Source organism: Belonocnema kinseyi, chromosome 7 (assembly GCF_010883055.1).
Source record: "Belonocnema kinseyi isolate 2016_QV_RU_SX_M_011 chromosome 7, B_treatae_v1, whole genome shotgun sequence".
Taxonomy (NCBI): Eukaryota; Metazoa; Arthropoda; class Insecta; order Hymenoptera; family Cynipidae; genus Belonocnema; species Belonocnema kinseyi.
Window position 1 is genome coordinate 138376945 of NC_046663.1, and position 13160 is coordinate 138390104.

The following is a 13160-nucleotide window of genomic DNA, read 5'->3' on the forward strand; positions in this document are numbered from 1 at the left end:
TTGAACATGACTTCTTAAACAATTTTAAGTTGTTTAAACAAATGTAAATTATTAAAACATTTATTTATGCCTACAAATGTTAAAAAATCGTATTTTGTGATTTTGTGATTTTATAAATTTCTATTTGTTTAAACAATACAATTATAAATATAATATAAAACTGTTATGATATAAAACTGTTGAAAATAGCGTATAAAGTTGAACATTTTAGGCCCAATCCAGTGTGAAGTACGACTATTTATTAAACAATTTCTCAGTAATTGCGATTCATCTTCACTGAGCTTTTCTTCTTCGCTTTGAAAACCGCTGCCGCCAGCTGTAAACGAAACGAACCATTTATGCAAGGAAATATAATAATAATTGTTTTATTGCATATAAATATATTTATATTTATTATTAATTTATTAATTATATTATTATTGTCTTTAATTGTTGTAATATATTGCTCTGATTGTTATGAAGCTCAACAATTTGTTTTTTAAAATAGCATAATAATGTCTCCGAGTATAGAACTGCATTAAAAATGCACCACGAAGAATTTGTAATGCCTACGCCAATGGCCCACGCTGGGTCTGGGAAACTTGACATTCGTCACGGTAATAAAGATCGAACGTATCTCGACGACAAAAGATAAACTTTAACAATAATAAATAATGGGTATTTTAAAGTAAAGCGATTTTGTTGTTTAATTTTTATAATCATATTCATCTTCATTACAACTTTCTACGATAATCAGAAGCTGAGAACGTGACACTGATTATGATTATTTATAGCAGAATAAGGTATTGTTTTAATTGAAAGTGGCTGACGCCAATTCATTGCACAAGACTTACTTTATTCGTGTACTAATTTTGAACACACCTTCTTTGAAATTTCTAAAGATACAGCAGGTGATTGAAAAAATGGGAAAAAGAAGGAAAAATGCGAATAATTTGGTAAATATTAACATTTTGAACAAATACTTCATATTCATCTTGGAGTATACCTGTAATAGAGTACCTTTTGTCTCTTAATAATTTTCGAAAAAATCACTTGTTGTCAATAAAAAGGGCTTTTTATTGTTATGGTATTTCTTTAATCGATGTTTTCTCCAAATATATCAATTTTATCAAAAAATTATATACCAATGAAAATATGCATCTCCGAGAGTGGACCAACTTTTGTTCCAAACTTTTTCCTGTAAAATCAATTTCAATAAATTTCACCTGAGTTTCCGGCGACTTCGAAACCGCCTGGCAACACTTTTGCATCCAGGAAAGTGACTGGTAATGCGCAGGTGCTATTTCTAATGTCACTGACGATCAACCTGTACTTTTTTATTGAATACGTCTCACTCCGAATATGAAGTTAGTTGGAACTAAAAACAATAGATTCCTGACCAGGCGTTCACTGTCCATTGACACCATACTTACGGCACACCGCAACACTATACTCGCAGCCGTGTGATAAATTGTTGGATCCCAAACACACCTTGCTGATCAACAGGAAGGCATTTTTTATCCATGATTACCATCCTTATGCGTCGACCTTGTAGGTGTATGCAGAAGTAGATTTTCTTAGCACCCGGTCCAGTGAACTAACCCGACAGTTGGCGCATAGATCAGGACCATTGGCATTTGTATTTCAATGCATGGGAGAAAAGCATAAAATAATAAAAAGCTTGAAACTGTTTCTAAATTTTGACCGGAAATATGTGTATTTAGTAATAATAACCGCAACAGCAAATTAATTAATCTAAAATAGTCCAGGAAACTGGCAGCTAAATGGCGGTAAAATTAAATATTTGGACCATTATTCTGATATCTAAAATTGTATGTTCTATCATAATTTATTTTGTATTTTTATTAAATAATGGTGTACAACAAAAGTTTTGAACTCTTAAAGCTACAATTTTCTCATTTAAAATAATAAAAACTGAACTGACAATTGAAATACTTGGAGTGAAATACTTTTTAATTTCAAACTTTTAAAAGGAAAGCCGAACATTTTTTTAATTGTAACTTTTAATAAATAATTGTTAAACACATTTTTAAATGGAATCGGTTAAAAATAAAATATCCAGATATTTTGGAACGAGAAGAAATCGATTACTTGCTTGACGCCGCAGAGGGGTTCAAGGGGCCAATATTTTAAAACAAGTCCCTATGAGCTTGTTTTGTTACGAATCCAACGGATGGTCGATATTGTGTACATCCTAGATCTGATGATATTTTCGGTAGTCGTACGACAGCTCACCCCAGGGCCCGCTGTTTTCGGGAAGGCCTCTGCGGGTGTAACTGGGGATGCCTTTAAAAAACTGGATATGGAGGTAGCTTTAAAAAACTGGATATGGAGGTTGCTCCTGAGCTGTATATGTCACCCTTTTGTGATGACGCCCCTTCGCAGGTCGAGTACGATTCTTTGCTTGCTAACGACAACCTTACCTTCAATGAAAGTTATGTCCGCCCCTGGAGTAGGTGGTCGAACGACCTTCTCGAGGGAAGCCCTCTTGTTCGTGTCTGGCCGGTCCGCGTAGATGAGGGACAATCTTGGGAGAGATGAAGGTGACGGTCGGATTGGAGATGTCTGGAGATCTAAATAATTCTCTTCTACGAGGGGTTGAGTCAATATCAGCTTTAGAACCCCTATCCTTGTAAAAGGACCGTAGGTAGGGTAAGAACCTCATCACACACTCAAACGTGTCTTCAAACATTCATTTAAATAATAAGGAAACCGAAAGTAGCTTTGAAATAGGCGATGTCGATAAATTGAATAATTTTCAATCCCAGAAAATCTCATACACACGAAACATTAGAACTTGAAACATACCGCCCACCTCGTGAGTGGTAACTGCACGATGAAAAGAAAACAATAAGTGCTTAATCGATTATTTGTCAACAACGCAAATGCCGCCCGCCGTAAAGAAACAGTATAAATGTAAATAAAATTTAATAGTTCAAGCCGCCCGCCATAATCCATTAAGCTTACAGAATAATGTGGTTTTTTAAATCTAATTAATAATAGCTGTTCAGATTTCGCTCATTTCTTTCGCTTTGACTGGTAACAGACAAATCTGAGTAATCGGACATTCGTATTCTGAACTGGCCTAACAACCATCTAGAAGGTGGTAACGAACCATGTTTCACAAGAACGATATCACCGATCACAAGATTTAGTTGTATGTTGAACCATTTGTAGCATTTTTGCAAAGACTGTAATTGATGTAAAGATTTGGAAACACCAAATCAAACCATTCTTCGACGGACAGTGCAATAATGAATTGTAGAAAAAATTATTTTTTCTTTCTTACGGTCACGGCAAAATAAAAAACGAATCATAATTTAACAAAAATAACTAAGAATGAACTATTAATAGCCACTAGAACTGTTTTCAATGGCACTGTTTTCTCTTTCAATAACAAATTCTATAAACAGATATCAAGTTGTCCCACGGGTTCGCCCTTATCTCCGGTAGTTTCTGATTTAGTATTACAAGATGTTGAAAAATGGGCTCTCGATTTATTAGATTTCACACCCATCTTGTATAAAAGATATGTTAACGATATCATAGCAATTGTTCCTTCCGATAAAATTGACCTTCTTGTAAACGTGTTTTACAGGATAGATGAGAGCATAAAATTCACTCATGAAATTGAAATAAACATTGTTATAAACTACCTTGATTTACAAATAATTAAAGCTTCAAATGGTTCTTTACTAACTAACTGGTATAAAAAACCGTCTTGGCCTGGCAGATATCTCAATTACAATTCACATAATTTATTTGGTCATAAAATCGGTTTAATCAAAGGTTTAGTTGATAGATGTGTCAAATTGAGTGACTTACAATATAGAGAAGAAAATTTAAATCAACTAAAAACAACATTAGTATCTAACAACTATCCTCTTCCTTTAATTAATGACATCGATTTGTCTGGTGTTATTTATATGATAAAATGCAAATGTTGTAATAAAATTTACATAGGTGAAACTGGGAAGAGATTAAAATCTAGAATTGTCGAACATAAAAGGGTTTGTACAATCGGAAATTTAAATACAGACTTGTCACAACACTCTTGGAATTCTAGTCACTATTTCGATCTCGAATATAGCAATATTAAAATATTAGCTTCTGAAAGAATACTTATCAAAGACGTATTATTGAATCTATATTCATAAACAAATTTCGAAATATTTCTGTTAATTTACAAAATGAAATTTTAAATATTAATCAAATTTACCAAAGCATAATTAATTAATGTCATCTTATTTTAGTTACAAGTAAATGTTTCATTAAATCTTTAAATTTAAATTTAATTTAAGTTCGCGCTTCCTCATCAGTAATTCTATGGAAACTTAGCCAATCATTGTATTTCACTTTATATACTGCCTTTATCTTCATCAACGATTTACCGCCTTATTTATCTCCTTGTCATATGTTCGTCGTTGTTTCCAGAAAAAAATAGAACGGTTTCATAGTCGTTAATAATGTAGTTTTTACGCTAAAAAAAGCCTCTTCAATTTTATGAGGCTTTCTCTTTTTACTAATCCTCAATAATTGTTTGTAGTCTTACTTTTTTTAAACTTTAGTAACGTATAAACTATTTTTAATTATGGCACAAAAAAATTGACACGTATTGACTCCAAAATTGGAGTGATTGTTGTTTCGCTTACAAATAAATTTAAACTAAGGTATTATTTTAAAAATATTTTTTACTCATAAACAATAAATTTTTAAAAATTATTTCTATTTATTTTTATTATGTATTAGCTTACTATAATTATTATTTAGACACTCTGAAAAAGGTGCGCAGTGATGTCGAAACGTCGTCGAAGTTTTAATTTTTGTTCTAAAAATAAATAGAGTTGAATTGATAGCTCTAATTTGTTTTTATTTTGCCGTGACCGTAAGACAGAAGAAATCATTTTTTCTACAATTTATTAAGACTGTAAATAATCAACAGCCCATCTTCTCCAGTAAATATCTGAAATTTTTTGTACTAACTGCCATCGATTTAATCGATTTTCCGAAGTAAATTCCAATGAGGCTTCTGGAATGCTCTTCAAAGGGGCTCCAATCAGAAAATGTCCAGGTGTAAGATAGGAAAAGTCTTCAGGATCATTTGAAAGAGGGACAATAGGACAGGAATTGAGGCAAGCTTCTATACGAGTAAGAAGGGTATAAAAATCTTCGTATGTAAGAGTATGTGCACCTACAATTCTTTTCAGATGGTGTTTAAAACTCTTAACTCCAGCCTCTCATAAACCCTCAAAATGAGGAGCGGAAAGAGGTATTATGCGGCGAGAAAAGCGGCAGATGAATAGTTAGAAACGAGTTCTAAATGGACAGCTCGCGTACAACAACAGACAAATAGCGCAACGTAAGTTCTGTAACACTTTCTGCCACGACTGGAAGCAAAGCGAACATTAAATGAGCCTGCATAGTACAACCTTTGATCAGTCGTTTAACCAAAGAGCGAGCTCCTAAAATCCAGTAACGCTGTCTGAGCATATGTAAAGTTAATTCCTGACCACCGTGTAAAGATCGAAGGTGAGCATGCGTGGGGATAAGCTCACTTATGTAGTGACGCGGCAAAATGATAGGATGCTTCTCATCAAAACTTATAGGAGCATGCCAGTCTTTCACCTAACCTTAAGAGATTGTTGGAATCCAAAAATGGATTCAAACGTTGTAATAACGAGTTCTTTGGAACCACCCTATCTTCTTCGTTCAAAGCTTTTATCTCATTAGAAAAGGAATTTGCCTGGACAAATTTAATCCAAAATATAACAGCTTGTTGGATTTCAATCGCATTAAGAGACATGGTTGAAAATTTAGGTTTAGGCTTATTAAGTTTTGAGTGTTTGAACACAAAGGCATCAATAAACCTTTTACAATAGGCAGATACGCGAAGCAATCTTGCCCAAGAGGGGAATTTAAACATCAAGTTAAATGGACTTTCGATCACACTCTAAACATGATGACTCTCTAGTGGCCGCTGTTCTAAATTTGATTGCGCGGGGGCTGCGTGGCAATATTCAGGCCATTTTGAGAATTGCAAAGTTAACCAAGGTGGGCCTGGCCACCATAAGGAATGCCTTATCAATTTTTCTGACGTGAGTCCCCGTGTATCGCAGTCGGCCGGATTATCTTTAGTAGAAATGTATTGCCATTTCGCGCGAGGTATCAGCTCATGAATTAGGGAACTCTATTGGCAACAAACACAAGCCAATTGGAAGGGTGTTTTCTTAGCCAAGCCAAAACTGTTACAGAATCAGTGTGGCAGTAAACAGGTATTTTATCCAATGACATAGTTGCCATGACAAACTTAAGTGTCTTAGTTAGCAACGCAGCTCCACACAACTCCAAACGAAGAATTGATACATATTTAACAGGAGCTACTTTAGATTTAGCCATTAGTAAGAAAACATCAGCCTGTTTTAAATCTTCACTAAGAATTCTAATGTAAACGGAAGCTGAATAAGCTTTTGACGAAGCTTCAGAAAAGCCATGAAGCTCGAATTCAGAGTTTGTCTGCAGTTGTCGTGTCCATCTGGGGACTTTAAGTGCTTCTAATTTTTCTAGAGAACCATGATAATTTAACCATTGAATTTCAAGATCATCAGGTAGCTTTTCGTCCCAGTCGAATTTACGCAGCCAAAGTTCTTGCATTAAAATGTTTGCCACTATTGTGACTGAAGTTATCCAACCCATAGGATCATACAACTTAGCTAATAATGAAAGAACAATCCGTTTTGTTGGATTTTGGACTAAAGAAGAAGTCGCTTTAAAAAGGAAAAAATCGGACTTAGGATCCCAAAATAAACCTAGAACCTTTAGCTGAGCATCCTCCGATAACGGAAATTCGGTAGCACGTTCGTGTTCTCCCGAGGGACAATCTTCCAATAGTTCGGGTTCATTTGCGGCCTATTTCCGCAAATGGAAAGCGCCAGCTTCTAATAATAGTGTTACTTGAGCTCGCGCCTGTTTAGCCTCAATCTGACTATATGCACCAAACAAAACGTCATCGACGTAAATATTATTTTCTAATATAGTTTGTGCTAAAGGAAATCTATTTCCTTCATCATAAGCTAACTGCTTAACCAGTTTGTTAGCCAAATAAAAAGCACAGGCAGTACCGTAAGTAACGGTTAAAAGTCTATAAGCGACAAACCTTTTATGAGGAGAAATCCAGACGATTCTGTGATAGTCGCAATCCCGAGGGTATACTAGAACTTGTCTAAACAATTTTTCAATGTCAGCCATATAAACAAATTGAATGCACAGTTTGTGGAAAACTATCAAATTCCTTTTCTTCACGAAGTTCCATGTGTCCACAGCTTCCATATTTTGATAAGAAACTGGAGTATTGTAACAAAAATTCCGATTCCTCCGATAAACGACGAATTACTTTATTCAAAACGATCTTCGCTCCCTCTAGGGATTCACCTATTTTTATGGGAGGACCGTTTTTGAAAGGTAAGCGTATCATGTAACGTCCGTCTTTTGTTTGTTGGTAATTTGTGGCGAAATTCTTATCACAAAACATTTCGTCATCTGTGAAAGTATTTTTAAAGGGAACTTTCTCCAACTCCCAGAACCTGGTTAAGTCTTCATGCAAGACTTCTGCTGAAATAGCCTGATGTACTGTACCTGGAATGTTAATTTCTATTTTATTTGTGACTGAAACCGGCCCAGATGATATCCAACCGAAAACGGTACTTTGCGCAGTAAGAGAACCCAATATACTCTGTTGGAGACCAGGAAGTAAACATGAGCCATATTTATCGGCTCCTAAAATCAAATCAACTTGATGGGAGCTAAAGGGATTTGGATCAGCTAACCCTAACTTTTTTAATTGATCTTCATTCCCCGCGTTAGATCTTACAGGAGAAGTGTATGAGGTAAGATGTAATAATACTAAAGCTTGTATGTGGACTTTAGGACAGTTCTTTTGTGTAGGAATTAAATTAAATTCTGCTAACTTTCTTGAAGAACCAATATTAACTCCTCCAATCCCATATACTACTGCTTTAACCTTTTTGTAGCGTGGACTTAAATTTTCATTGCTCTCTCGGTAATAAAACAACATTCAGATCCTTGGTCTAGAAAAACTCTAAATCTGTGACTTCTTCCATTTTCAGCTTGGAAGGAAATAACAGCCGTAGCGAGTAAGCTCGAGCGCGATAAATTCGGATGATTATTCAGAAAATGAAACGAAACTTTGTCGTCTGCTTCTTTAAGCGAAACATGATTCATCCCCACCCCAAAGGTAGAATTGCCGGGACACGAAACATTAGAACTTTAAACAATTATTGTCGTTGCCTGAGATGCAACCAAGAGCTATACTTTTTTCATGAATTTCTGCGACAGAACTAATTTATTTAATTAGTCGTAAGCTTCTCCGGCTGTCGGATCAGTTCACCGGCCGCATGCTAAGAAAATCATAAAAGTGGGGGCGATGCATAGGGCTGATGATTACAGATAAAAGGTTGAAGGTGGGATAGATTGCTCGAATTCTTATTCTAAAAACTAAAAAATGCTGTTAACACACAAGCTGTTGCAAAATTTTTACATCTTAGAACACATAAGCAACGAAGACCGAAAATGAAAAACACCAAAACTAATTGTGATGCAGTAGAAGTCATAGAGCCTGCAGTTCTTGCATACTGAACACTAGACGAGCTGCAACTTATGGTTGATTATCAATATGAACTACCAACTGATTTGTACAAGCATTCATGTAATTCAAAAACGGTAGAAAGGACTACATAGGTTGTCACTGAGGCTAGTGCAATAGTCATCAAAAAACCAAGAGATGGGTTCCACAGGGCTAAGCTGGCATCAAAAAAGATAATAAACATTGCACAATCGCGTAGATTATATATTACATCAGAGCAAACTTTATAGAACTTTTGTTGCGTGTGTGACCAAACAAATTTATTTTAGTTCTACAGTTTATTTATGTGTTTATAGGGGATTTTCTTGTTTATAAAAAATGGAACAAATAGAATTCCAGGCACTATCAATAAAAAAATTTGTTTTTTACGCTGCACCCTGCTATATAGGATAAGTTTACCTGTCTCCGGACAGGTAACAGTGATCGGACGAATATTTATTTTCTCTTACCCAAATTGTCATAATGTTATAAAAGTGCAGTCGTATAAAAGAGATTAATATTTAGAAATGTTATCCGACCAACGTTACCTTTACCCTATGCAATGTTTAAATGAGTCTCTATATTGTAGAAATAAGGCTTTTTACTATTTCATAATGCTCAGAAGTGCAATAATTTTTTGCAGTTATTCATATCGAAATTTATATTTCTAACTAAAAATAAAGTTATTAATTTTTTTTAAAGATATTCTTAAAAAATGTCGAATTATTAGACTGAAATAATCTTTTTTTATATAGAATTTGGCGAGAACGAATCATACTAAAAATACTAGAATGAACTGTGAAGCAAATACTGCAAATTTCTCATTTTTAGGTATCTAGTACTATATACAAATAACATGATATTATTGTAGATTAAAATTTAAATTTGCCTCTTCCATGGGAACAAACTAACCTCTTCTGAAGGGACCTACAATTTAATGAGGGTTCTGCACCACCAAAGTTCCGATATAATTACAAAGACGCCTTTCCGTTGGTAGCGGCATGGCACAGGAATCGAACCACAGACCTCTTGCTTGAAAGCCTGATGCGCTTTTGCCTGAATCCCTTGGCTCCTCTGATACTATTTTCCACTATTACAGTTTGTTACTCTATCTAGTTTTAAATTTTTTAACTAATGAGGTCCAGCTTCGGCGGACGAAACTGTATTATTATTTAGATCTATAAATATGGCCAATATAAGAAGAACACAATTAGTATTCTTTTAATTATAGTTCATCTGGCTAAAACCTTAAAACTAATACAAATAGCAAGTGATATAATTGATACAAGAGACCTAAAATATCTTTCTAGAAAGTACAAGTTGTTTTATTTGTTGACTTGGAAAACCAAAAATAGAGACTATTAATATCAAAAACAAGTGACTCATAATATAATATTATAGAGGTGTCAAGCCGGGCCTTAGTAAAAGGAGGCGTGCAGACCTTTTGGAAGAATTTGAAGAGCACCTTGTACCGGAGTTATGCAATAAAATCAATTTTCCGGCCTTGTACTGGTTAAAAGCAACAACTCTTCCATCAGTCCTACACAGAATAACACAGTTATTAACAGCAGAATGCCTAAGGCAACAAATTGAAGTAGAAGCAAAGGTCAAAACTTCTTGCCCAACAGATTCTTGGAGTCCGTTGATTATAACTGAAAACGATGAAAAAAAGGAAACAGCACCGGATGTCACACTGGATGAATCAATTGAACTAGATGTGTCCGAGCTACAGCCGGAAATAAGTGGACCTGAAATTGATGGTATGTGTTAATAAACGAGCTATTGATATAAAAAGGAACGATGAATATTTCATTTTTTACCATAATGGCTATTAAAATTTCTAGTTTTAAGTTCAGAAGCAGAATATCCGTGGTCCAAGGAGGAGGAACCTGTGGATCTTCATCGAGATGTGGACCGAATACAGTTAATTGATATAGAATATTATTATAAGTTTATGGGACAATGGACAGACCAGAATGGCAAAGAGATAAAAAGAAATGATATGGTGAGCAACTTCTTTTCTAATATTTTGGTATTTTCCGATATTTTTTGTTATATGACGGGAAATGGGTCAATAAAGTTGGTTTTGGGTCCGAAGCAGATACGAATCCTTAGCAATGATTTTTATTTAAATATCCGTTAGAAATGTTAGAGCCGCCGCCCAAAGATGACATTCTTTCATTGGACCCCTATAAACTTCTACATTATGCACGTTCACATGGATGAAATTGAACGACGACCACTTTCCCAAAAACTGCAAGGTCTATCATTAGTTTTTTAATTAATTTACACAATAAGGGACCATAAACAAAGTGCGTCATACATGTTAACACCTCTCCCCCCTGCATAATGCTTTTTACATTATTTTTAACATAGAGAATGATAATATTTGACAAACCCTCTCCCGCCTGAGCGTATCACGTACTTTTTGAAGGACCCCTGATTAGTTTATATCATTTTCTAAATTACTGTACGCATGTATACTAGTTTAGGTCGAAAAGAAACAAAATTATGGAGATCGAAATTATAACTATGTGAAAAAGTATTGTATTAAGTTCTTGAAGAAGTATAATTAATTTTACGTAAATTGATGAACGCCTTCAATTTGCACGTTAGAAAAATGTGCTTTGAACAATTCTTATTTTTATAGTTTTTATATTTTTGTGCATGTCAATTTTTTAGAAATATTTTTGGAGGTCTTTCCAAATTTCTACAACCTTTTATGGAACGTTCTCTCGGCCCCGGTGAAACCATTTGTTACAATTATGAAGTTTCATAATTTTATATGGAAAATAAAAATTTCCAAAAGAAAATTATAAAAGGATACAAAAAAAAAACAATCTTAATTCTGTGTAGAAAATTACCAATTTTGTTACAAAATTAAGAATTGCAAAAAATTGTTACGAAAAAATAATTAAACATTTTCTCACGAGCTTGTTTCGTGATCTCATCGTTCGGGTTCATTACAAGCATGACAGGGCATGCGCATGGAAATTTCCATGGATCCGGAGTTTCGTCAGAACCTCAACCTTTATAGTGGTCCTTTCGGAATTTCTTTTAGCTACCAAAGCTAAATAAATATCCCTACTTATAATTATAATATAAATATGTATACGTGAATGCATGCGCATATGACTTTGGCGGCTATGCTGACGGTAGCACTGCTACTGGCAGGGTTTCCTATGCCCGATAAGCATACAACGAAGAGGAAAGGGACTGAGAAGAACACCAAAGCCCATCAGTAATAATGGAGAGTATTTGAAAGATTTTAAACGCTTGTCGCTTCCCGAGGATCGTTAGGGCGCCCTTGGAGTCGCAGCTGGGATCCACAGCATGCGGAACGGTGGTGATGATGAGCTGCGAGCTATTCAGGCAGAGCTCACTAATTAAACAGCTGGCCAGCAAGAACATCTGCGACAAACGGGGAACATTAACTGTGCCTGCTGAGGATGCTTTGGCTAGCGTTTGCTAGTTGCAGCCAACCACCTCAGCAGAAATACTGTGGAAGAGCATCAAGTGGGATACCACAATGAAAGAGGAATTGGTGCGTCTCTATTACGAAAGTGCGAAGTATGAAACGAAAATGGAAAAAGGATATAATTTAAGAACGAAATTTGCTGCAAAATATCCTAATATCCAAAGTTCGGACTAAGAAGACTTATCGCTAAGGTGAAGGACATCAGCACTAATTTACGCACCATACAAGACCCAGAAATGGAGATTAAACAACAGGTTGATTTGGTGTGGAAAAAAGACGGCAATGAACATCAGAGGAAACCGCGTCACGCGGTCAAGCAGGGACATTTGATGATGTTCCTCAACCTGTTGATGATCCAACACCACTCCATCCTCCAGAGGTGGATGACCTTATAGAAACAGAGGCAGAAGCTCTTCTTAAAAAATACCCAGAGCTAGCCACAAATATAAATAAGTATAATCTAGCAGATCAAAAACGCTCAATATCTGTAAACAGATGGCTTTTGGCTGTTGAAATAGCTGCTATCAAGATTGAAGTGGAACACAAGCTTCCCATTAATGAACTCCCTTTGAAAGATGTGGACAACGAAGACTCGATTGAACCTGGAGTCATAGATGTTTCAGCGGTCATGAAAAGGGGAATTAACTGGAAAGCTCCAGGTTAGGATATGCTGCACAACTTCTGGTACAAGTACTTCACGAGTGAGCATCATGCGTTGGAAAGTTGGTTTTAGAAAATCAGTAAACACCCAGATCTGATGCCAGGCTTTATGCTCCAGGGTACTACGTATATGTTACCTAAAAAATCAGACGCTAAAAATCCATCTGAATTTCGACCGATAGCCTGTCTTCCAACATTTTATAAATGTCTTACAGCTATCATTGCAGAAGAGGTATATTCTCATTGCGACGAGAATGATATTATTATTATTATTATTATTATACTATTAAGCCATTTCCCTTTCGGGGTAGGCGTGACTCACTCGGCAGGGGAAAGGAGTATTGTGTGGAAGGGATAGAGATTTTTCAGATTGATCCAGAATTC

General features: G+C 35.3%; 1 protein-coding gene across 6 annotated transcripts in view; it reads left to right on the top strand.

The window, feature by feature from the left end:
- Window positions 1–13160, top strand: part of LOC117175984 (endoribonuclease Dicer) — a 357463-nt gene that overhangs the window by 204353 nt on the left and 139950 nt on the right. For 5 of the 6 annotated variants that reach the window (XM_033365884.1, XM_033365885.1, XM_033365883.1 and 2 more), the window contains 2 exons: window positions 10040–10398; window positions 10483–10643. In XM_033365884.1, the coding sequence (XP_033221775.1) occupies window positions 10040–10398; window positions 10483–10643 (520 nt within the window). The remainder of the gene's footprint in view (window positions 1–10039; window positions 10399–10482; window positions 10644–13160) is intronic. The other variant, XM_033365886.1, reaches the window with a different exon arrangement.